General features: G+C 42.5%; 2 protein-coding genes and 1 long non-coding RNA gene across 5 annotated transcripts; 2 read left to right on the top strand and 1 right to left on the bottom strand.

Annotated features, from left to right (window-relative positions):
- Window positions 1-1150: 1150 nt before the first annotated feature.
- On the top strand, window positions 1151-4814 carry TMEM35A (transmembrane protein 35A). Its single transcript, XM_062640490.1, has 2 exons — window positions 1151-1551; window positions 4293-4814. Exons 1-2 carry the CDS (start codon window positions 1432-1434, stop codon window positions 4677-4679), a joined length of 507 nt encoding a protein of 168 aa, XP_062496474.1. The 5' UTR covers window positions 1151-1431; the 3' UTR covers window positions 4680-4814.
- Window positions 3479-6632, bottom strand: LOC134175052 (uncharacterized). 2 transcript variants are annotated; one of them, XR_009968878.1, is made up of 4 exons: window positions 6500-6626; window positions 4760-4854; window positions 4550-4650; window positions 3479-3721 (listed from the first exon to the last, which is right to left on the bottom strand). It is a non-coding gene; the product is annotated as an uncharacterized LOC134175052 (long non-coding RNA). The 2 variants fall into 2 exon arrangements; XR_009968879.1 differs by lacking the exon at window positions 4760-4854 and having other exon boundaries at window positions 6500-6632.
- A 2499-nt stretch (window positions 6633-9131) lies between these two features.
- Window positions 9132-23216, top strand: CENPI (centromere protein I). 2 transcript variants are annotated; one of them, XM_062640395.1, is made up of 20 exons: window positions 9132-9499; window positions 9817-9954; window positions 10922-11040; window positions 11721-11828; window positions 13045-13093; window positions 13416-13462; window positions 14141-14230; window positions 14950-15078; window positions 15319-15480; window positions 15750-15870; window positions 16084-16175; window positions 16510-16627; window positions 16724-16788; window positions 17338-17435; window positions 18092-18227; window positions 18952-19076; window positions 20138-20186; window positions 20340-20573; window positions 21480-21521; window positions 22294-23216. In XM_062640395.1, the coding sequence occupies exons 1-20, from the start codon at window positions 9298-9300 to the stop codon at window positions 22423-22425; spliced, it is 2256 nt and encodes a 751-aa protein (XP_062496379.1). In that variant the 5' UTR covers window positions 9132-9297; the 3' UTR covers window positions 22426-23216. The 2 variants fall into 2 exon arrangements, with proteins under 2 accessions (XP_062496379.1, XP_062496380.1); XM_062640396.1 differs by lacking the exon at window positions 9817-9954.
- The last annotated feature ends 2802 nt before the right edge of the window (window positions 23217-26018 follow it).

Below are 26018 nucleotides of genomic sequence, written 5' to 3' on the forward strand. Positions count from 1 at the left end.
GCAGCAACAAGTTATTTCCTCATCAGGTTGCTCTGCTATAGCCAATTCAGAAATTTGCTGTGTTTTGTATCTGTCCTGCCATGCTCACTGACTGGCAAGCTGTGATCCTTGTTCTCCTCAACTCTTCAAAAGATGGAGTTGCTACAACCTGGAGACAGGTCTGAGTGAGCAGTCCCCTTGTGTTCGTGAACTCCACGCTGTTTACAGGGCTCCTTTTATTCTTCTAATTTTTACTTTTGTGTTGTATTGAAGTTACCTTTTGGTTTATCCTGGTCATCTGCACCAGAGCAGAACACTTACCTGCAGTGAGGCTGTTAAATTTGACTCTTTCCTCCAGAAGAGGAGTTCCCTATCTGATCTGGCTGAATCAAGGCTGACAAACTTCCAAGGAAACAGAGCTGCCTCTGTTTTTCAGACTTCAACTCCAGTCCTAAGCAACTGTGAGCTTGGAATAATAACAACAACCACCATGTCTCAAGCCATGAGAGCTTAAAATACATACCTGAGACTTACTACAGTAGAAAGGGGAGATGATGGGGGGATTCCTGCCAGGCATAGGAAGTGTCACTCTTGTGTTATCCCATGAGAATTTTGCACACTGTTACAGCCTTTTGTTTCAGTTAATAGCAAGGGATAGAGTTTTCCAAAGTTGTTTCATATCATTACACCCTGGCTTCTCACTGTGAGATCTGAATGGATTTCTGCTTAGCCTGGATACGGTTTTGTCAAAAGGAAATGTGTTGCAACTTAGAGGGGGAGAGATTATGACTTTTAATCAGAAAGTAACAGAGGATCAGGAAACCTTTCCAATACTCTGGTGAGCTGAAGACACAGGACGCTTTATCTGCAGTGGGGAAGGGTGGCACAGTGGTCTCACTCTTTTGGGCGTCAGGTTTCAGGACAGCCACAGGGACATCTTTTTTTGCTTATTTGGGGACAAATACACAGCAATAAACCCCCATATTGCTTAATAAATTAGTGCCTGAGCACCTGAAACTGAAAGCCGCCTATGTTCAAGGGACCTCTGACCACTCCACAGCAGGTTGCTCCCCTGCCTTCTGCTAGCACGTCCTTGTTTTCCTAGCAACTGCACTATGCTTTGTGCATCCTGCATCCCTAGAACTGGCTCAGTTTCGGCTTTCTGTGTGTAATGTATGCAACGTTCAAGGAAACAGAGGATGACTTCATGGTAGGAGGGGTGAGAATACTCATTGCCTGGCAGGTGCTAGAGCTGCCTGGCTCTGCCTGCGTGGCTGCGGGGCATTAGGACCCGGAGGTTGCTGAGCGGAGGAGGCTGAATTCCCCTCCCGCTGTCATCCTGCTGCCTCTGCAGCTTTATTCCTCATCTCCTTCAATGGTGGCTGACAGCCTCCCGTTCGGGCGGGCAGCCACAGCGAGAAGGCCTCGCTAGGACTCGTTCCCTGCACCTCCATGGCATCCCCCAGGACCATCACCATAGTCGCCCTCTCGGTGGCCCTGGGGCTCTTCTTCGTCTTTATGGGGACCATCAAACTGACCCCTCGGCTCAGCAGAGATGCCTACAATGAGATGGTGAGTACGGCAGCGGCAACATGGAGGGAGAAACATGGGGGCTGTCTTCTCCTCAACCCTGCGGCAGAAGCACTGTTTGCAGTGGGATATACGGAGGGTGACTGCTCCGGGACGCTGAGCGATGGGGGGGAGAAGGAAGAAGCTTATCTGTCTCTCTATTTGATGGACACAAGTAATACGCATTGCCATGGATATCCTGGCAGCCGTCGCTGGGCTCTGTCTGAGTGTATCCATGGAGAAACCTCTTGTGGAGGGGAGGGAAGGAGGACACCAATGCCTGCAAAATATCGGGATGCAAGGGTCTCAGAAAAGGCAGGTCTGTAGAAGTGCCAGACATGTAGCAGGCAGGTACAGCTGATCCCTGAGGGAATACCTACCCCTGGACTGAGGGTAGGAAAAATCAGATGCCTGCTTTGGCAGCCAGGTTGTCATGCTCAAAATTCTGTGCTGTAAAGCAAGGATAATGACACTGACTGTCCCTACCTCACCAGACTGAGCAGGGATTAATTCATGCCTGTGAAATGCTTTGAGATTCTTAGCTGGCAGAAGAAGATATTATTAATAGTCACCTTATCATTAGCCTGGGAAATAAGCCTCTCCTCCTTCTGCCTAATGGAAAGGGGTGAGGAGAGGATAGGGAAGTCACTGTGTGCATTTCCCAGCTGGTGAGCTAGTGCTGCTCATCCCTGCCCAGGGCCAACCCTGCTGCAGAGCTTTGCTGGCTGCAAGCTGCAGGCAGGCAGCTGCCACATCTTGCTGCCTTGTCCATGTTTGTTTATGCTCCTGCTGGCCCCTGTCACATTTATTGCAGTGGCTGAAATGCACTGGTATAATTTTTGTGCCCCTTGAAAATACAGGGCTAGAAGTTTCCAGCACATTCTGTTCTCTCCCCTTGCTCCACCTGCCCAGCTGCTTTTGCTTAGCTCTCAGGTAACATCTGAATCGCAGTGCCTCATCTGCAGCCCAGCACAGGGATCTCACAGAGAGGAATCTCCGAGAAGAGACTCGGGAGCAAGAGGCAGAGATGAAACGCCCAAGAAACAAGGCTCTTAAGCTTCTGGTACATAAGGGACAGAACACAGCACTGAGACTTTGCATTGCAAAATCCTTGCTCTGTAAAATATTTCACTTCCCTCTCCCTTTCTGCTTTACCAAGAGCCAGGCCTACAGTTAGGAATGATCTCCATTTTTAGAAAGACAACACAGAGGCACTGCTGTTACACAGCACCATCATTCTTCTATCATTCTTATCAGGCTCATATTGTAACATGTTCACGGCTCATTAGGCTTTCATGCTTTTGCTATGCTGCATACCAGGGTGGTCTGCCATGTAATAGAGACAGTGAAAACCTGATTTTGCTCATCAATAAGCATGGCTTCTTGCCCCAGGCAAATAAGAGAACCGTTGTTACCTACCTGCAACACCAAACTTGAAGCTTTTCATTCAGCAAATGCCAGACACACTAGTTTGTCTATTAAAATACTTCAAATACCAGAGTACTCTAGGACATGCTGATAGTGCATTTCTTTAAAGAGCTGTATCTTTCACAACTGTACTCTGCTCTGAGGAGAGGTTTCATCCACTGATGGTTTAAAATCCATTCTTATTAATAAATACACTTGGAGTAACTGTGTCATGAGATCTTCAATTACTTGCTAGCTGTGTATTTTTGAAGTGCCAGATCCTCTTAGGAGAAAGCAGGAAAATTTACAGAGAAGTAGGGAAGTTCTGTGTGCCTCTAGTGCAGGTTTCCAAAACCACATGGAAGTAAATGTACAATGGGATTAGTGCCTGTGGGAGCTGAACAGCTCTGTACCAGAGATTTGACTTCCATTTCCCTCTCCCTGATTAGAAAGCAGCACAGTGGCAAGAGTATCCACAGGGACAGTATACTCAAGTGTAAGTGGAAATAATTTCAGTGTCTCAATAGCTAGGAGCTTTATTAAAATATATATAAAAGGAAATAATTGAAAAAGAAAACAAACCCAACTAGCCCCCAAGCACCTAATGTTCAAATGCAAGAACTTAAATGTGTGTAAGGACAGAGGTTGTTTCTTCTCTGAAACAATGAGGCAGCCGTGTAAGGAGGCTTAGTCTTCCAACTTACACTGCTTCTAAACCCAGCATAAACCAGGAAGCAGAGGATATCACAGGTCAGTTTGCTTTCACCTGAGGAAAGAAAGGATCACAAAGGTATATAAGCACAAAATAGGGTTGTTGAATCTCAGCTTTCATGTATAGTGTCATGCTAAGATTGTACTGCTCCTAAACACTAGGATATTGTAAGTTGCTGCGAGGTAGAAAGAGACTTCTCTTTTTCCTTGCTATGCCTTGGCTTTGCAGGGACTAGGTGTGTTATTTACTTAGGGACTAGCTACTCCTGGAGAGAGGTACTTTTTTTTTTAACAACATGGTTCTGCATTGCTAATTCTAGCAATTGTAACTTCAGATTTCAGGAGAGGAGGGTACACCTGGCCTGGTCCTAGCTCCAGAGATGGGTGTTAGGCTGCAGTACTGTTTTCCAGCAAGGAGGCAATAATTTACAAAGGGGAATTGCAGGTTGATGGTATTAATATTCCCCCAACAGAAGCTTTAGGGGTACAGACTGGGTATTGTGCCAGAGGGTGATGTATGAAGTGATCCTTAGGTCATACTATACAGCAGTCTATTTAAAAGGAATTCACCTTTGCCTTTACTTTCTCACATTGTGGCGTTCTACTCTATTACTGCTTGATTTCAGAAGCGAGCATACAAAAGCTACGTGCGGGCCCTCCCCATGCTGAAGAAGATGGGAGTCAGCTCCATCCTCCTCCGCAAGAGCATTGGTGCCCTAGAAGTGGCGTGTGGCATTGTCATGACACTGGTGCCCGGTCGCCCCAAAGACGTGGCCAATTTTCTCCTCCTTCTCCTTGTGCTGGCTGTGCTCTTTTTCCACCAGCTAGTGGGGGATCCACTCAAGCGTTATGCCCATGCTCTGGTCTTTGGGATCCTGCTTACCTGTCGCCTGCTGATTGCCCGCCAGCCAGAGGAGCAGCCGCCAGAAAAGAGGATGCTGTCAGTGAATGGGGATGAACAGCCACTCATCAATGAAGCAGCTCCTGAGAAAGGCAAAATGAAGGTATCCTAGTTGAGTGCGTGTGAGAAATACGGACCCTCGAGGCAGCTCTCTCCTGAAAATCACCCAGAAAAAAATTGTTTTTTATTTACCTATTTATATTTTTTCGTCTGTCTAAATAAAGTTGCACTTGGGGTCTGAGAGACACGTGGTATGTGTGCACTGTAGTCTTGCTTTTGCTGCTGCCCTGTAATGTAGATAAACACAAGCTAGCTTTCACTGGGATAGCTTGGAGGCAGTGAACAGCCTGGCTGGAGTATGCTGGCGTCAGCAGAAGCTGCAAAACCAGCCTGAGAGCATAGGCAAAGACTTGGACAGGTAATCATTGACAGTGCTAGCTTGGCACTGCTGCACTGGGGAGAACACATCCTGAGTAACAGCTGAAACCTGGCCTGGAAGCACTTCTGCTATATGGCAGGCTCAGCAGCAGCAGCTGGGTAGAACATAAGCTGGATGACCCTGTGCTGGCTTGCGTAGCCCCATCCACAAATCTATGTTTCCTTCTCCATGGTCAAGGGGAGAAAGGACCCTACCAAGCATAAAAGTGCTCCTGTGTTTAAGAGAGGGGTCCCTTAGGGGCTGCTTCCTCTGTGCCCAGTCCCTTCTTTGGACATCTAGGGAAAGCATGGGGTGCCCTATTTACATCTTTCTCAACTTCCACACTTTGCAGAGGCTCTAAAACTGGGACAGTGGCCTGATAAAAGTCATTTTTTGCCCACTTCACACAAGGCAATGGCACCTCTTTACCCTTCTTTGCAGAAAGGAAGGATCCCTGGTGAGGGGATGGGGAGCAGAACTGCTCAATGAACTCAAAAGATCTGTCTGCTGTTGGCAAATAGCATCATGCTCCCTATTTCCTTCCAAGAACAAGATTCCTTTTTCCACAACTACTGCAGCTTTATAGAATTGTTGGTTGCTGCTGATAGATGAGGGTCTGAACATGTCCAGGTACCTTGCTGTTTATCCCATGCAGCTTTGGTGAGCCGGGGGAAGTCCTCTCAACAGAGCCTGAATCCGTGTGTTGTATCTGAAACCTTGGAGTGTCATAAGAAGCATGTGTTACCTCTGAGACTGTTTTTCTTGATGTTTGTCTGTTTTCAGTTTTTCCTTGTTTTCTTAATTCCTCACATTAATAAACTTTTTGAAATATGGAGAAAAATGTCTTGATAAAAAAAAATTATCTATTTTTTTTTTCAAGAGACACATTTGAAAGTATTTTTCCTATGCTCAAACACTGCCCCTAAAATGAGCAGAATCGTATCGGGGGATTTCAGGGGAAGATAAGGTGATGCAGGATCAAAGCCATCTGAATATTACTGGGCTTTACATCAATAACCACAGGCATTTGAAACAAGTGCTTGATCATGAAACAGTCTCAGATAAATTTCTGCTTCAGTACAATGTGTCAGCAAGAAAAGATTAAAACTCCGGTAAAACGTATTATGTCTGTATAAGAATTAATGATGGATGTTCGTACACAGTATATCCAGTTTTCTTCGAAATTTGCTGCTGAAACAGCTGTAATCCCAAATATGTCTATAATATATATGTGCTGAAAAATCTTCCTCCTAGAGCCCCTAAGAGTGACTATTTCTCTCTTATCAGATATGCACCCTGCACAAAGGAAACTACAAACAGGCCACCTTTCTTAGGCAATCTCTCACCTTTACAGACTACCTCAAGGCCATCCCAAATGTATATAGGATTTGCTTTACTTTCCAAAATGCAATTCATCTACCATGCCCTGACTCATTAATCACTTTTTAATGCAAAAGCAAGTATCACCCACTCAGCCCCCACCATGATGCGTTTTCCTACTCAAAATACTCAACTTTTGAGTTGAATTGAGGTGAACTGCAGCCTTTTGGCCAGCTGCCCCTGATACATGCATCTACCCCTGCTGCAAGTGTTCGTGTTTGCCTTTTGTAACGTTCCTCAGTGAAACCTGTAGAGATGCCGTACTAAATGTAAGAATATTCCACATAGCAAAACTTATCGTTGCAAAACCTTCAGACTATAAGTGAATTCTGAAAACCATCCCCTTTTCACATTTGCAGCAGTATAAATTACTGACTGCCAGCAGCAACGTGATCTTTATTAGGGAGGAATACAAAACTCATTTGGGTAACAAGAATTCTGTGTTTATCTATATTGGGTTGACCTCCATCCTTGTCCCCCAGCATCAGCAAACTGTGGAAGCATCTTTGCTTGCTCGAGGTTGTAAGTCACCAAGAACTGATTTAGTCCCTTTGTAAGTCAACGACGCCCATTTACTCTTTTTTTCCCCCTTTCTTTCTTCATCTCCGAGCCCATCATTGCAGGGGGTTGGTCTGGCTGACCTTTGCAGGTCCTTTCAGTCTCACCCCATTACTGAGGGCAGGCACCTCCTAGCGCCATGCTTCCCTCCCCACTGCCAAGACCTATCACAGGAGGGGTGCCTGTCCTGCAGCCTCCCCCAGGGCTCCCCAGAACCGCTGACCCACCCGCAGGACCGGCCCAACATCTCCATCCTCTGTTAAAAACGGGGAAAAAAAGAACCATCCCATCCCACCCCATCACCTCTATCACAGCTCCAACCCTTCGCGCTTCAATACCCCCCGCCATCTGCCTCCCGCCGCCGCGCCACTGCGCATGCTCAGAGCCACCCTGGGCACGGCGGTGGCGCCGCCGTTCTCGGCCAGAGGAGGAGGAGGAGGAAAAGAAAAGGAGAAAGAGAAAGAAGGAAAAGAAACAGAACGAAGAAGAGGAGGACGAGGAAGAGGAGGAAGAGGAAGAGGAGGGGCGCCCGTTGGGCGGGCCCGCCCTGCGCGGGCGATGTGCGCATGCGCGGAGGTTTGAACTGAAGGGCGGTTGGTGCTGGCGCTAAGTGAGGTAACTGTCGGGGCTCCGGGTATGGCAGCCGGGGTAGCCTCGGAGCGGCTTCTTACCCCGGCAGCGGCAGCGGCAGCCGCCTTTGGGGCTACGGAGCCGGCGTGTCCGAGCGCGGCGGTGGAGCTGGGCCGGGAGGGCCTTGTCGCTTTCCGTTCCCTCAGGGCCGCGTCCGCTCTGCTGCGGCCTCCGGGGGCAGCCGGAGGGAGAAGGGTGTCGGCTGGGGGGAGGGGAGGGGATATTCGTGCCCAGTATCCGTGTGGAAGAGTGGATACCCACCGCTGTGTGGTGGTGGGCTCGCTGTTAGTAAGAACTGGTGTTACAGCCTGTGTGGTACTTCTGCCCTAAAGTCTGGTGACCTGCTCGAACCCACCAAGCCTTTCTGGTAGAAATACTGCAAAACAAAAGAAAACTAAATAAACCCATAAAACCAGGTGGAGGTGCCAAGGACTCTGTACTGCGGGTGTGATAAATGAGGGCTGTTGGCTTCCTCTGGTTCCTGAACTGCTTAGAGCATGCTCAGGTGGTTAAAGATGCAACAAGCAAGATTCCAGCGTTTGGGGTCTTCTGTAACTCTTGTATCATGTCAATCCAAGAACGGGGTAGTTGCTATCAGGAATTTTCAGTGTTCTGAAGCATCTCAGTTATTCTTGGTCACCATCATGTAAAGCATCTTTGTGGGAGTTGTGATGTGCTTGGTATTGTCCTTTAATACGGGGGGATACCTTTCACCTGAAGTCAGTAGTTGTCATTTGTAACTGTGAATACCCTGTGTGTGTATATCATCTTGATGTTCCTAGCCAGAGACTTGTTCTTGGTATGCTGCACGGAGAAGTTAGTGACAAACCTGTAGGAAAATAGGGATAATACTAATGTCCTAGGAAAGTGAGAGCTGAAGAGGGAGTAGAGTATAAGTGGAAAATCATTTTTGTTTATTGTGTCAGGAAAGCTTGGAAGCAAAAGATGGGCTCCAGCAATCCAGGGACATGCATCATACTAACAAATCTAGGAAGCTGTAGCAAAGCTTTATGTTTTGTGAGTAAAAGGTTGATCTCTCCAGTGTACTGAGGAGAAAAATGCTGCTTTTCATGGTTTCATTTCACCCAGGGCTAGGCAGTTCTGCAGTGTTGGTAGCTCTTCTGCTTCACTGGGAAGTTTGCCAAAAATATATGGTTTTCAATCTTGGCTGTTACATAAAAAAGTTGCAGAAGAACCTAAATTTTGTAAAATAGGGAGATAAATGTTGTTATGATCATCTAAAATCTGTACGTTGCTTGCAGGAAAGCATGACATGTTGGCAGTTTATATTGACATGCGTAATACACGTGATGAAACTTGGAAGAAAACTGTGGATTGTGTTTTGCTAAGTATCTGATTATGTTAGGTTTTGGGTCAAACCTCTATATGAAATGTTATATCATTTACAATTGAAAGGAGTTTGTGTTAACTTTTACCTGTGGTTTGTTTTCTTCCCCGTTTGAATCAAAGAAAAGAATGGAGTTTTGACACACTGTTATCTGTGCATCTTCTGAATATATTGTATGACCTCTGGGAGGCAGGTGGCTCTAAATGACTTCTTCAGAAGTTATGCTGTTACATTATGTAGGATCCCTCTAAAAGCTATTCTTTTCTTGCAGGGAATTGGCTCTCTGTTCTTCAGTTGTTGGAGGTTTATCTATTTTCTTGCTTCTTTGTAATGAAGGATTGGAACCCATGTGAGAAATGAGTAAAATTCTTCAATCTCAGATGGGAGTCTGAAAAGATGCTGCAAAGTAAGAGTTCTAAGACCCCAAAGGAGCCTCTGCAACAGCACCAGAAAAGCCAGTCTGGTCTCTCTGCATGGTTAAAAGTGGGGAGAATTGACCCTGAAAAGAGTGTTCAGGATCATCAATCTCTCGATGACCAGGAAAATTACAGCAAGCAAGAAGACTCACTGGAGCCAGCTTTGAGCTACTTTGCAAAAGGTAAGAGCAGCTTTCAGGTTAGCTGCCCAAGGTTGAAAAGATAACAACTAAATTCTTAATAACAGCAATAGTAATATTTTTTAAAATATCTAATTTTATCTGCTGTTTTCCCCCTATAATGCCTGAACTTTGTAACGTTTCTTTAATGTCTTAAAAGGATTTTCCCTTTCTGTTAATATGTAATGAACCCAACAAAACCCAATAGCTGTAGGGACAGTTCAAAGAAGTTTTAAATGGTTCATTTTTGATTCAGAAGTTTTCATTCTTGTTTGTCATGTTGTGTTTTTTTATTTTTGTTTTGTTTTTTTTTTTGCTAGTTCAAGACTGTGTCTCATTGAAAAGGAGCAGTGCTCTGCAGAGACACTTGGCTACTGTGGAAAGCATTGCCCTGCAAAGAGGGTTACCCCCTGAAGCATTTAACGTATTGCTAAGCACAGCACTCTGTGGCAAACTTGGTAAATGTTTTTATACTGTTAATGTGTCTTCTGTGTATGTCTTTTATTCTGCCCCCCCCCCCCCCCCCCCCCCCCCCCCCCCATCAAATCTGCTAGAGTTAGTGTGTTTATGGGGACGGTACTGTTAGGTACTTCAGTATACAATTATCTTTGAGGTGCATCAGTATAATTCCTGAGTTCACATGAAAAATAACCTCGGTTCTTGCTCCAGGGGGGTGGTATCCCAAAAATCAATTACGTGTTACAAATATTTATTTAAAAGCTGGTTTCCTTATTCCAGAGTTGCAGGCGTCTGAAAGGCTGAAATTGTGACATTGTGTCTGTTCCTTGTTGTAACTGTGTAGCTTTCTTTAACCCGAGATCAAAATAATTGAACAAATGGACTTGTTGCTTTAGTGAAAATTGCCCAAATTAAAATGCTGTCCTAACAATCAATTCAGCATTGTGAGGGTAGATCTCATGCTGCTTTCTTAGACATGGCGGCCAACATTTATTCTTCTAAATAATGAAATGCTTAATGAAAAAAAACAACCCTAAACTTTCCCTTCCAACCCAAGAGGAGCATACAGGATTCTTTCTCCATTACGCAAGCAGTGTTGTGCTTTTCTTGATTTAAATTGCTGACCTCCCTAGAACACTGATCTGCTGATGTTTGGCTTACAGTCATATACTCCTGCTGAGAAATTAGTTGTATTACCAGAAGCTTGTATTACTTTTGGTTGTCTTGCCAAGAGTCTAAAAGCTGTTTCAGTATTAAAATAATATTCCATTTTCTTTAAGCTGGAAAGAAATATTTCTCATCATTTTGAGGTGTAGGTAAGTCTCTAGTAGATTCATGTACCCTCTTACTTTAAGCAGTGAAGTGCTGAATAGTCTTGTTTAGAGGGAATTTTGAGCCAAGCTGCAGAACCATATTGAGGAATCCTGTTCATAAGCACCATCTTATTTTAAATTGTTTGTTTTCCAGCTGATACAGTGAATACTCGTTTACTGAAGAGCCTGATTCCAGAGTCAGTAGTACCAGAAACTTCTGTGGTTTCAGCTGTATCATGGCTCTGTGTTAGCAAATGCTCAAGCAACATCCAGGTAACTCAGTAAATGTTTACAGCAGTTATTGCTTCTGCCCAGGAATGATGAAGACAGATTTTTTCTTTCAGGAAGCAAAAATCCTGAGGTTTTAATGTAGAAGGTCTTACATAAAGATACTGTCCTTTAGGAAGATTGGCAGACATTCCCATTGCTGAAACAGCAGTGGGAACAGAGAATGCTATTTAAGCATGAGTGGAAATTAGCACAGTTCGTGTGTGAAGATACTGACCTCCACCTTGCTACAATCTCATTTCAGGTAGTTGTACAGAGTGATAAGGTCTCCCCTGAGCCTTCTTTTCTCCAGACTAAACAACTCCAGTTCCTTCAGCTGCTCCTCAACACACTTGTGCTGTAGACCCTTCACCAGCTTTGTTGCCCTTCTTTGGACATGCTCCAGCACCTCAATATCTTCCTTGTAGTGAGGGGCCCTCACATCACATCTGAGGGTCATCACATATTCAGAACTGAGCTGCTTTTTTGATTCTGATTTGGCAGTTGATGTTCTTGGCATACATTCTTACACATTTGAACTAGCCCAGTTCTGTTCATCTGTACTTGTGTTGTCCTTGAGAGTAGCATGTATCCTTAATGATTTTGTCTCTTGAACTGGCTAGTGACTGGTCTGGCTGCTGTTTGCCCATCACTTAATGTAATACCGTTTTTTTTCCTCTATGCAGGTGCTTTTTTTAAGATGGCTGATCACAGTTTTTGACTTCATTGATCACAAGGAAGACCTTCATGCCCTCTATGGTTTCTTCTTTTTCTTCTTGCAAGAGGAGAAGATGGTAAGGAGAGCTGGAGAATATATGGAATTGACAAAAACCTAAATGTTCATTAGTAGTATTCATGTTCATGTTTAGAATTAGTCTGAAGTAGCTGTTGGTTAGAGACCATTTTCTGATGCCTGGAATTTATTTTGTGGTTTTTCATTTTGCCTTTGAAGATTGCTGGGTGATTTAGCTTCAGAACCAGGGAGGTACTGAAGGATTATTTCAGTTTCAATGCGGTGGTTTGCTTGTTTATAGAATTGCTGTTTTGCATCAGAGTGGCAGTATACTTGGTCTAAATTCCCAAGAGTAACTATGCTGCTGCATCTCTGGGAATGCCTTTGGTGTCACACATAAGCAGGTGAAGTCTCCTGCTTCTGGGGTGAAACTGACTTGCATACCTCGGGCAAAAAGAAAACAACCTTTTAGAGCAATGTTGATTTAAAGGTGAGAAACTCTCAATGCCAATTCACTTAACTGATTTGAAATGTAGCTTAAATGAAAATGAACAATCAGGACATTTCTCTTATATGACAACTGTAAAACCCAGGTCCTGGAATATTGAAATGTTTGGATTCAGTTCACATTAAGATGATCTGGGTGGTCATGTTAAGCAGCTATTCTTTCAGTTTAGGATATTTTGTGGTCAAAAAGTTCTGAATTTATATTGAGTTATATTTCTTGCAAAGTTTTTAATGGTTTTAGGTGAGCATTAGTTATATTCTTTTCATAAAACTGGATATAAGTTCTTACTGTTTAAAACAGCATTTTCAGGCATGATGGGCCAATTGGGGAGTGCACCAAAGTTGGTGTGAAAGTGGTTTAAGCCCCTTGCAGCCTCAATTATAGAAACTCTAATGAATTATTTTGATTCTAAGGTGCCTTTCTTACTGAAAATGTGATTGTACTTCCACTGCTGACTCCTAAAATAACCAGACCATGTTTCCCATAACAAGATTCAACACTGAACACTGAACAACAACTCACTGAACAGCTTGAGTGCTATAGGGACTGCTCATAGTGCAGATAATGTTTCTGAATAAAATTGACATGTGTGACACTAAAACCCATGCTGTTTCCTAAGGGCAGTAGAGTGTGCTCTGCCCCATGGGGACACAGGGATGACCTGAGGCAGTCAACTGAATAAACCAACATTTGCTTGTGAATCCTTTATGTTGCTTTAATGTGGTCAGCAGCACCAGCAGGATATTTCATTACTGCCTTTTCTTTGCAGTGCCCCTACATCTGCCATGTGCTCTACTTGCTCACCAGGAAGGAGAATGGTGAGTCAATCCAGTTGTATGAGGTGGAATACCATTTTGTTTCCTACTGTCTTTGCTGGCATCAACTTTCCTTCCAATGGAGCTAATGCAGTGACCAGGCAATATATTGCTTTTTAGGCAGGAAGTATGAGTGGTAGTGGTAGTTCAGTCTGATACGTGTAGCATTTTCTGAATTGGAAACTATCTATTAGCCTGTCTATTAGGAATAAGGTTCTGCTTCTTTTGCAATGGCTTTCTATAACAAACAGGGTATTTAGTTTTTTGCTTAAATGTCTGATGCAGTGTTTTTTAAATTCCATTATGTTCTTAATTGTATCTCCAGTCAAGCCTTTTCGGGTTAGGAGACTGCTTGACCTCCAAGCAAAAACGGTGAGTTTATTTCAAATCTTGTAGAGTTTGACCTGTGGTTAATAATGTGGCTTGTAAGACTGATGCCCTTACAGAGTGGAGCAGAGAGGGGCTTAGTGTCTGAGGACAGGGTTAGACTGGAACTGTACGTTGTAGTCTTTGTAGCATTAGGGCTTGTCTGTCTTGCATGTGACTGCCTAGTTTTCATTTGTGTTTGTGAGCACATGCAATGACATGCACACAGCTATACATTTTATGCCTATGTGTAGTAAAATCCTTGAAGCAAGAGGTGGCTTCATTTATCTCTTAAGATCTTTAATTTTCTAATAATCTTTTTCAAGTGGTATCAAACATGACTCAAATATAAGATTGTGGAGGATCTGTGATCTTTGTTAGAAAAAAATATATTTTTGAGCAGCTAGATGGCAGACAATTTTGTTATAGTTTTGATTGTTAAATTCCTTCTTATTAGTTATGATTACAGAAAGTTCCTTCTTCAGTCCTCTTCCTGTGGTATTTCATTGACGTTTTCTGCTCTTCCTTTCATTTTCAGTTGTTCATCTATGGTCATTTACTGACGTGTAGCTTTAGAAAGCTTTTATTAATCAGTGGTGGGTTTTTACTTCTAGAATACAGTATGTGGTTTTCTACATTAAAAACATACCCCACATGTTTTTCCTCTTCTTCTGCATTTGGCAGGGAATGAGGCCTCATTTGCAGGCTCTGCTATCACTTTACAAGCTCTTTTGTCCTGAGCTGGTGAGCATAACCCTTCCTACAAAAACACAGGTAAGGAGTTAGATTTAGTCTACTTGGAAGCAATACTTACAACACTGTACTGAGCTTTCCATTTAAGCTATAGCATGATTTAGTGGTGAAGGTTAAATCCCAAAACCATCTTCAACTGTTTTTTATGGGCACACTATATTAACTTTTGCGATTAAAGCCCTGATTACCTGTGCTGAAACTGGTATGAATACTTGTGTGATGCTTTAGCACTCGGTTAGAATTTACAAACTGATTGCAACTGAAGTGACAGAAAATAAGTTTTATGCAGAAAAGCTGTTGGGTTCATTTTTCCAATTTTTATTTTGTGTAGTATCTAGATTAATTTGAGAATTTGGTTACTCCCTGCATTTTTCTGTTTGGTGGATATCACTGATGCTGAATTTGGGAAGCCTTCCCAGTAACTTGGTATAAGCATACCTTGGTAATTTTTATTTCAATGTATACTTGAGATTTACTGTATGAGTTACTGATTTATCTGAATAAGGATTATTAATCTGAAGTGTTAGAGATCTTTTCTGAAAAGGGGGGACATCATTTCAGAAGCATAACTATTGAACTACAGGCAAAAGGTAATGAAACTGAGGACCACTGCTGCTTGGTCTGTCAAGCAGTGTTGAGTGTATAAACCCTGTGGTGACATTTATCAGAATAGAAACTGATCTTTCTGTCACTTTGTCTTAGTTTGGCTTCTTGCATAGATATCTGCTTTATGTTTTCAGATTTACTTCAAGAATGCAGAGGACCCATGGAAAGCAGCAATCAAAACAATAAGGCAAAGAAGGCTGGAAAACTCTCCAGTGCCCCAGCCACTGTTTTTAGGCGCAGCTCAACCTCGGTCACAGAAAAGGGTAGGTTGTGGACTTAAGGTAGACCTTAGAAGGTGCCAAGGAGCTGTTTTCTTTATGAATATTGGCAAATAATTGAGTCTGGCTTTATTTCAGCACTGGGAAGGGTGGAGGAGCTATACAGAAATCTGCTATTCCCATTATAATGAAAGCCTTTCTTGAAAAATGCAGTCTTTATGGAAGCACTGCACTTGATTGCATTGGAAACAGTCATTGCTATTCTTTTGTGTTTCTTTTCTAAAGAAATGGAATGCCCAGTTGGTGATTCCTGCAAGCAGTACAAACGGAAGTCATTTGGAAGGGGTCAGGGAAAAGAACACTGATTTGTACAGTACAGATGAGTATTTTCCAGTAGAGCTGCTGCAGAACTTTCCTCAGCTCCTACAGAATGTCCACCGTCTAGAGGTGAGTTTCTGGAAGGTCCTGGTGAGGTCACTGAATGTTTTGAGAGATCAAAGGTTATACCTCTAACCCCAGTGTGTATGTGAACAATGTGTGGGCTGCCTAGTTCTAACAGAGCATCTAGTCCTACCTGGGCTTGACAAATGAGTCCTGGAGATGTTCTTGTTACTGGTAAAAGGATTGGACAGTTCTGGTAGAATGAGTTTCTTTGGCAATTTGCTGATATAAATACTGAATAACTTTTTTTTTTGTTTTCTTCATTTCTCTTGCAGTTTCCTTCCCGGATGGGTTCAGTGTTAACAAACCCTTTATTGCTTCACTACATAAATTGCGCCAAAGATGAATCTGTTTACCTGAGGCTCTACTATTGGTTGGGCCAGACTCTTCAGGAAGGTTGGAACTTAATAGTACCTTGTATGGTAGGGAGGTGAAGGATGTCTGAGGCTTTTCACCTTTTGCTAATGGTACTTTGCTATTCGGATTTATAGTGATAATGTGATAATCACATAATGTTAAAACACCTATTAGATGAGAACTGAATTTTATTACTGATTGTGCAAATTCTTGCTGTGCTCGTATTTGAATACAGTATTCTCTCCTATTTAGAGTGTACTTGGTGTGTGGTTGAGAATGGCCAAAATGAAGAAGAATTCAGGGACTTCCTGGAAATTCTCTGCAGGGTACAGTGTTTCTTACATGTAAGTGCCTGCTTTGGGGAGGCAAAGGGTTTCATGATGTCTTTCCTTAAGCTACTTTTGGGACTTACCTGTTTCAATCAGTATCTCTGAGAAGTGACAGTGTCTAAGTAATAAAACATATTCATTCCTAAGGCAAGTCAATATTCTGAAGATGACCTTGTTTTCTACAGGAAAGGTAGTTTAAGAATGATATTAAGAATTATAATTTGAATGTCCTGGTGAATTGTATGTCAGGAAGGAGGTGTAAGCCTCTTTCTTTCTCCAGGGTGAAGTGAGCATGGCAAGGTGCAGGCATATGAGATTAGTTTTTGAATGTTCATCTTCTGCTTTGTAGGAGGGATTTGCTCCCTGTGAAGAGTTCCTGTATCGGAGTCTTCCTCTCTGGGATGGCTTGTGCTGCCGATCACAAATCCTCAGGCTTGTGAGTTGGATCCCACTGAACAGCATGTATGGTATGTGTGATCCTCTGAGTGAGGCTGGACAGTGTCTGATCTTGAATGACAGAATTTGTCCACAGATGATATGCCGTCTTCTCATTTCATTTTCAGAAATTAAATCATATCTCTACGATCCCCTGGCACAGCTCTTCTTCACATCATCCCTTTACTTTAAGGTAATTTAAGTGAATACAGTGGCTATTTAGTTTCGGTTGTTACTGTATCTGCACTTGTACCAGGTGTAGCAGTCTGAGGGATTGTATAGGGGACTTTTGGGGAGGTTTGTGCCCAGAGGAGGGTCAAGCATGTACTTGCAATGTAACTTTTGGGGAAATTTGAGTGCCTTTCAAAAGAGGAGGGTCAAGCATGTACTTGCAATGTAACTTTTGGGGAAATTTGAGTGCCTTTCAAATACTTTTTTTTTTTAACCGGAATTAAGCTAAGGCACTGGAAATAAAAAGAAATGAGGATACACAAGACAGTAGTTGGTTTGCAATTTTTTATTGCAATTTTAACTCAGTATTTGAAGCACGCATCTTCCAGGAAAAGCTGTGTAATGCATACATTCAGATCAAGGGGATATGCAGTTACCTCACTGCTTTTTGTGGTCATGAGAAACTCTTGATATCTTTCTTTGCATATATAAGCTCTTATGGCATTTCTTGTTTAGTATTAGTCACTTTTGTAAATTGTTATCAACCTGTTCTTGGTTTTGCCTCTTGCAGTGCAGTGTTCTTGAAAGCCTGAAAAGGCTGTTGCGGAACTGGTTAAATTGGCAGATGGTTCATCTGGATTCAGCAGCTGACTCCCAAACCCATTCTTTGTAAGTTTGTATGAAATAAGTGCAGTGTTCCATGCACTGCTCACTGGTGTATTTAGTGATATATTCTAACCCTATTATCAGCATAAAGAAAAACCAGAAGGTTAATAATGTTGTAATGTTTCTGCTCTATTGTAAGCTACCTTGTCAAAGAACCAAAGAATAGTTTGGGTTGGAAAGGACCTTAAGATCGTTTAGTTCCAAGCCCTCTTCCATGGGCAGGGACACCTCACACTAAACCATGTCGCCCAAGGCTCTGTCCAACCTGGCCTTGAACACTGCCAGGAATGGAACATTCACTACTTCTCTGGGCAACCTTTGCCAGTGCTTCACCACCCTCACAGTAAAGAACATCTTCCTCATATCTAACCTGAACTTCCCTGTTTCAGTTTGCATCCATTAGCCATTGTCAATGCTCTTCTTTTTCTTTAAAAAGATTTCTATTGACACTGAAGATTGAAATTTCCAGAAGTGAAATCCTTGTAGCACTGACAGCTGGGTCATGTTTGTAGTAACATTGGTAGCAATATTTAGTGGCTATATTGAAGAACAAATTCATGTTGCTGAATGCTTGTGGTACAGAAGGATAAACTTCAGTTTCATTTTTACTGCCTGCAGAGAGGTGTATATACTCACATTGCATCATGTCGTTGCTGCAGGAATACAACTTTCTCTGGACTAGTGAACGCGGTGGCTGAACTGATCCACTTTGTTGGAATGATCTCTACGGTTGCCTTGCGTTTGGAAAGCAATCATACATTCTTGCTGTACTTCATCCTTGACTTCTATGAGACTGTATGTATCCTGTTCATTTCTGGCTTTCAGCATCCCAATACACGCAAAGGATATTTGCATTTTTTAAGTTAAACCATGAAAACGTCTTCCTCATAGTTTACAGAACTTTGTGATTAAATACAAGGATATTCCAAATACTTGATTGGTCTACAGGTGATGACTGTTGCTCTTGCATCCTTAGGCAGAACTAAATATGCTGCTAGAAAGCAGCTGCTCTTAAATCAGAGATGAACTGTGACTTAAGGGAAGGGGAAGAAACAATATGGCATAACATGCTCTTTTAGTGCTGATTTATAGAAAAAAGCAATGTTCACTTCAATTTCAAACAACATATCCTGATTTTATTTTTTTTTCCTCCTTAAAAAACGAAGCTTTCCCCAGTTTGTCTTGGAGACAACTAAGAGCATCAAATAGGCTTAAGCGTTTTCTCTAGTTTCCTCATATTCTCTCTCTTACTGCCATGTGACCTTCCTGGGTAGGTTTGACTCTGAGTAACCATGACAAAACATATGGTATCCCTAAGTGGTTGAAGCAGAGACTGAGGTATGGACTGATGATATCTCCATATTGCGAAGGAAATGGAATTGCTTCACCCTGGCTTTCCCTCCTAAGCGAAGTCGCTGGAGCTGGCTGGAATGCAACATCATATGCTCTTTCACTCTAAAAGCCTTTGGGGTTTGTTAATGGCAGTATTAATCTGCCTCGATTTGCTTCCTTCTTACAGGTGTGTGACGTATATCTGAAGTACAATATGCCTTTGTTGATAATGCCTCCTGCTGGAGTTTTCTACCCAGTGCTCCTTGGCATGGATTCTGTCAACTTGAATCAGCTCTGCTACATTATGTACAGGTACTACAAATGGTGTGGGCTATAGGGACTCCTTATTTTGTCTTTGAGTCTTTTGGAAATGAAACTATCATCATCTTGTCATCTTCTTTTTCTTACCATGCAAGGCAAAGGTGGAAGTTCCAGCTGTGCTGAGCTTTCATGATACAGGATGCTGTAGCTGTAGTTCCCACTTCATTTTTTTTTTTTCCAGTCTATTATCCAAAATAACAGGGTTTTGATATATTTCCTAGTATTATTTCCATATCTTTGAAATGTGAAGGAAGGAGTTCCTATATTATTTTGAGAGAACTTATCGGCCAGCTGGAATCGCTGGCAGTAAACAACTTCTCACTCTTGTGCTTTGACCACTAGACTACAGAATTTATAAGGAAAAGCTTACATGGGCTGAGTAGGAAGCACTTCTGCAGCCTTCAAACTCTTGGGCTTTGGGACTGCCTTGTGCCGCTTTCAGGTGCAAAGACAGCACAGTTTAGCTCTGCAGGACCCCCCAGCATGGCTGCTGCTGTTGGCCTTTTTAGTTCCAGTGGCTGCATGTTAAAGGAGCAGCCAACTGCTGACAGCTGGCACAGGCCTCTCCATGTGGCCTCTTTCTCCAAGGAATCTGCAGGGTAATTAACATGACAGGATGGTCTCTGGGAAATAAGAGGAGCCAGTGCTGCTTATAGAGAGCAGCTGTCACGTTGCATTACTTACAGTGCTTCTGTTCCTCTGCTTAGTGAAAGACTCCTTTCTTAAAAACGCACTGCATTTCTTTGCTGATTTTAAGGCTGTATGTCAATAGTTACTTATTGCCTTTATAAGGTGACTGTCTCAGGGACACTAGTCATGTCTTCATCATTTAAGAGACTAATAACTGTCTCACTGCTCTGCCTGGGAAGGCCAAGTGATAAAGTCCCTTTGAGTTCTTTTTTTATCTCTCTCCTTTTTATCCGTAAAGTTTGATCTCTCTTGAATAGGAAATAAGCTTTCTTAATATGTTCCTCCAGCTTATTTTCAACACTGGTAGGTAGTAAAAACTTACAGACCCCCAACTTTATTGTTTGTTTGCTTGTTTTTCTCAGGTATCGCGCCAACTTGGTGGCTGCAAAAGAAAATGAGCACAGTGAAAAGGTATTGTGGATAAACATGAGTGCTGGAATGGATCTTAGCAAGGAGTTGGGTTTTTTGGAGGGGAAGTGTTGTGATGACATTCTTTTAAGGACTGGAGGGAGCACACAACTGCTTCAAGGATGCTATTTTTTGGTTTATGTTCTTGTCCCTCAGGAAATACAGCAATTCAGGTTCAGCAGTGAGACATACCAAGAGTACAACCAGTACATAACAGCTATGGTGGGTTGTCTGTGGACATCCAATGCATTCCAGAAGGATACTCATCCTCAAGGTCTTCATATGGATGATGAACTGCTGAACAAAACTGGAGTGAAGGAATTCAAAACCAGCTTTAACATTGTCTATCACCCAGCCATGATAGGCTATGCTGTCCAGTTCCTGCAGCAGGTAATGGTAGAGGCCAATGTTTGGGTCTTTGACAGCACTGGATGTTGTTTTGACAGTTTCTCTAGAGACATGGCTCAACACAGTATCTGACTTGTGGAGTCAGCTGGGCTTTCAAAACTGCTCTGGCATTCTGTGTGTGTATGTGAGATCAGTGGCACAATTTGCATAGTCTCTGTGTGGTATGAAATCATGAATGTAACAGTTCTAGATGTGAACTCGTGCTCATAATTTTGAAGATAGAATACCTAAATAAGGAAAGAAATTACTAATTCAGTAAAAGCTTCCCAGTAGTGCATCAGGCCCCACAAAAATATGCAGTGTGACCTAAACAGTTGAATGGCAGAAGTTCAAGAAACACCTAGTTCAACTGTATACCAGGTGCCCATGGGAGGATCTTTGCATTCTTCCTCCTGCAGAACCAAACTAGCTTTTACTTGGCAGCATTACATGTGTGTCTTAAACCAGGGGAAATGCTCAGCTGCAGGGCCATCTTAAGCCCATCAGTGTTGAGCACCAGAGGGCACTGCTCTGCAGCACACTCGGAGGACACAAGCAATAATCTAAATGTAGTAGATTCTGTCCTCTTGCTCATCTATGTGTAATGCTCTGGAGGGGAGGGGAGTGGCTTTTACACTACAGAGAGACAATGGTTAAAGTTAGCTAAATAAATACTTTCTGTCGCTGTCCAGTAATGCTGCAGCAATGGGGCAAGAGGGTCTCGCATTACCTGGTCACTTGTGGAACGTGGTATGGTGCTGGAAGCCCAGTTTGAAGCATGATTTAAAAATCTCTGAATATATTTGCACACCTACAATCCCTGATTTAGGAGGGGACTAAGCAGAGGCCCAGCAACTCTGTATATACTTTTTATCTGACTTGATACTGTTTTTATTCCCTCTCCTTAAGGCTTGGCCAGATGATACCACCTTCAACTTCAGTTTAATTAGGGTAAGATTTCTTGCTTTAATGAAGTGAAAACAGGCAATTTTCAGCTGCTGTGTAGGAGAGGATGAGGTGAGAATATTCACCAGTTCCACAAATGCTCTTTAAAGATTTTGAAAGGGGAAAATTCCAGCTGTAGATTTTGGTTCAGTGTCTTACAGGGGAACATCAACATCTGAGAAGTTTTGTACGTGCTCATCTGTGGGTAGCGGTCTTCTCCACAAGTCAGTGCAGTATCAGGACAACACTGTTTATTGTTCTCTGTAGAACAAGTTCTATTTTTGGTGTAGTTGAAGCAGAGTTTATATTATCAACAAACTTGGTATTAAATTTCTGAGATAGATATGTAGCTTTGTTACAGCTTGAACAGGGATCCTCTGCTGAGTGAGTACAGTGGCAGTTTAATTTCCTATACCATAGTGCACTTCAAACTTGATCTGGAAGAACTGCCACTAGTGATGGGAAAGAAGGCTTTAATATCCAGATTAATTTGGTTCCTGTCATTTTCACTGTTGATCCAAAAGACTTTGCTCTTCTTAGAATTGGGATTTAGAAACATCTTCAGAATTAAAAAAGATGATCACGATTTGTCATGTTCAGGCTAAGAATGTGTAATTCATAACTGATGGGCATGTGGAAACAGGATGTGACCCTCTGTACTTGCAGACTAGGATGGATATAGTCGAAGTATGGAAGGTGATATTTGCAGACCTTTTCAGAATGGCCTAAGAGACAAAGCTATGTCCTGCACATCTGACTATTCTTTCTGTTTTTGTAGGGAAAGAAGTGGAATTGGTACCTGAAGTACCTCTATGCAAAAGGTTTAGAGGGCCTGAAGGTCTTTATTGAAAGCAGCATCAGTCGTGTTTCCCAGGCCTCTCACAATAAAGCAGGGAATATGGAAATGTGACCTGGGACTCGCCAGAGCCTTTGTATCATTTGGAACAAGAAAGCAGAATATAATGGACTGTGTCACTAATTCCTCCTTCCTCAGAAGAGAGAAACAGAGCAATTACCCTTGTCTGCATTTTTGTACTGACATCTATTTTAGGAATGTGAAGACACAGAAGGAATGCTGAGTGCCTGTGGCTGCTGCCTTGGCTCACTAATACTGAACCTCCTCTTGTCCCTGCTGAACTTCTCTGGTCTGAAACTGCTGAGCTCAGATGTTATGTATCATCCACAGTTTTCATCCTTATTTTTCTCTGTTGGAGTATCTGCTTTGATTGAGAAACAAACATTTTCCAGCTCAAAGTCACAATGAGCAATGCTGCTTCATGTATAAGTAACGCTGATCCCTGACCTTCTTTGCCTTCCTCAACAGCAGGTAATGAGAAACAATTGAATCAGTCTTACAGGAATCCCGTATATGTTCTGGATTGTAGCACTGAGTTTTCCAAGTCCCTGTTGCACCATGTACATACTAACTTTTAACAGGCTGACCAAACTGACCTTCCAGAGCTTCACTTTCAGTATGAAGCTTCCAGATGAGACTTGATGCTAAAACTACTTATAAAGTTCTTCTAATGCAACTGGAAGATTTGGTGCTCAGTTGGTGATTTATTGATGACTTCAGCAAAAATGTTGCCGCTGGCTCATCATTTTTTTAAGTGCAAACACAGCTTTCTTTTATGTAATTTTATCTCGGTATGTATTTTATATTATCTGTGTACATATAGATATAATTTATATTCTGTAAAATGTTTTCAACGTGTTATTTTGAAGGAACTTTGCTACAAAACTTACCTTCTCCTGTCATTTCATTGTAACACTGACTAGAAGCTGCATGAAGCTGAACTGAGGTCTCCAAAATTTGAATGAACTTTATTTCACTCTTGTAAAAGAAGGTTGTAACAACTTGTAAGATGGGTCAAAAGTCACTGAATTTTGCACTTTAATCTGTACTTTATTCCAGTAATCAGTCCTGAGAGTGGCTCCAGAACCAGTAATGATGTGTTTGGTCTCTGCATCCTCTCATAGGTGTGTATATATATTTTTATGTCTGTATATATGTATATTCACTCCAGAGAATATGAAAATCTTTCCCTGAAGACCTTGAGAGAGATTTGCAGAGAAATACTAAAGTATTGCCCTCTCTCATCCTGCTGTTACTCCAGCCTGTGTAGGAGCAGTTTGCTAATTTCTGTTGACAGAAATGGATCTTCAAAAATCTGGATTATATTTTCTCAACAGAGGAAATATTACAAATCCCCCCCCCTCCCCCCCTCCATTGCTGTGTTTTAAGATGTATTCCTAACATATAAGCCTTTACCTCCTTTAAAGGCGGGTCCTGTTGTTTTGGACCAGCTCAGCTTGTTGGCTGATGACTATTCCACCACCACTGGCTGCCAGTCCCTGGCATATTGTTGCCTGTCGTTTGTTAGACTCTGTAAAGGTTTCAGCTAAGAATCCAAGGAGGAGAGCTCTATAGCTCCATAGTTGGTTTTATAATTTTTTTTATGAAAACTTATGAGTTTTCATCATTCACACTATGAATACCTTCAGAAAGGTATTTGAAATGCTGGTACTTATGCAGGAAAGCCTGTGTATTGCATTCCTTAAGGGCAACTCACACCGTTGTCTGCAGATGTTGACTAGACTTGCACTTTCATATCCACTGGGATTCCATATAGGAATGGGGCTGGAGGGTTTGACAGCCCAGGTGTGAAGACATGGACCCGGTTACAGACTTGGGTATGGCAAAAGAGCAAATACAGAACATCTCAAAGAATCATTGCTCATCAGGAAGACTTTGTGTTACTAGGGTGCTGGTTGGAGTTGATGTGGAAGGAGGAGAGCTCTGCAGCCCTCCAGTTAGGTTGGAAGGGGCTGCCGGAGGTTTCATTTCAGTTGTAAAAGGTGCCTTCATTCTGAAGAATGTGTATAAATGTGTTTAAAGGGGCTTATAGCAGAATCCTTTAGGATGTACTGAATGTTGTAGAGTTACTGGCTTCTGAGATCAGTTTTTCCCTTGAGGGTGGTGTTTAGTTGAGAGAATTGAATCATGTTATGGCAGACTGTTGTTGCAGCATCACAGGTCTTTTGTTATGCCCTGCGTTACAAGTCTTTAAACAAATTCTGTACGACTTTGTCATTCAAGAGCACTGGATGCTTGGAGGTGCAAAAATAAAGCCTCAGGGCAGACAAGTTTCCTGCAATGTCAGCTTTTTGGTCAAGGTGGCTGTTTAAAAACCTTCCCATGTAGCAATGATGTGCCTACTATTACTAGGCACTTGACTTTTAGCCTCTGGAACCTTGGTGGTTGTCATCTTTCACATCTGCACATTTATTTTCTTTTTCCTTCCTGACTTCAATGCAAGGATGGTCCTTTCAGGAAGAAATGTGCTGCTCTATTTAGTTGTCAGTTTTTTTCCTGCTGGTTCTTTACCATCTAATCCCTGTGGTAAAATTTGTGGACTATTTTCTATTACAAGCATATGCTTGAAGTCTTGGCTGACCACAGCATCTGCTTTGAGGACTAAACCAGAATTAGTCAACGCCCATTTGTTTCCTGGTAGGTGATGAATAGATGATTTACCTTTAGTGTGTGTTTCTGTCTGTTGTAATGTGCTGCCTGTATGTGCATGCTATGAAACTGCAGCAGGAACAACTGCTTTGTGGTACTGTTTGATAGGAACAATACAGAATGAAAAGTTCATTTAAGACTTACATTCATTTTGTCAATGCATCCCAGAATATGTAAGTTTAGGTCAGGCCTGCACCCTCCCTCAGGGGATTATATCCAATACAATTCGCTAGAAAGTAAGTACATGCTTTCATGTCACCAGGCTCTGTTCTCAAGTGCGTGTTTTCTTTCTAGAGGATGCTGTTTCAAGGTCCAAATTTCTAGTATCATGTGGTCTCGGGGAATGCTGGTTTGTGTCCTGTCTGCCCATCAGTAAAAGTTGATGACTTGCTCCAGTTCCTGCCTGGCCTCCCTTCTCAGGAGCCTTCTACGTACTTAAAACGTAGGAGTTCTGTAATCTTACAAGCAGGCCAGGGCAATGGTCACCTCAGCTTAATCACATTCTGCAGCTTTTCTAGTAGTCTATTTAGATGCTCACAAAAAAGGAGGCCTTTCCCTTTGGAAAAAAATCTCTGAGTGGGTATTAGATAGGATTTCAAAGTACAGGGTCAGAATCCTGTCTGAGTAAGCAGGAATAGCTCCACTCATTCCTAATGGATCTGTGTTGAGTTGTACCAGCTGAACATCTGGTCCATGGCTCACAGGACCAAAGCCATTAACCCCTCCCCTGTCAGACCCAATGGCCTGAACATTATGCATCTGCAAATGGAAGTGCCTCGGGCTAGAGTTAAGCTGAATTCATTTTCTGAAGCTGTATTTATTTTCTGTTTCTGTTAATTGTGATTTATTTTGTGGGGAGAGCTTCACTCTAACTGCATTTCTACACATCAGGCTGTGTGGCTCTTTCAGAGAGAGCTTGCCCTGAAAGAGTTAATAATTTCAACCTGTTTTAAGCTGGAATGAAGAGACTGGTTGCT

Source organism: Pezoporus occidentalis, unplaced genomic scaffold, assembly GCF_034315485.1.
Source record: "Pezoporus occidentalis ecotype Australia unplaced genomic scaffold, CSIRO_AGI_Poc_V1 ctg65, whole genome shotgun sequence".
In the NCBI taxonomy this organism is placed as follows: Eukaryota; Metazoa; Chordata; class Aves; order Psittaciformes; family Psittacidae; genus Pezoporus; species Pezoporus occidentalis.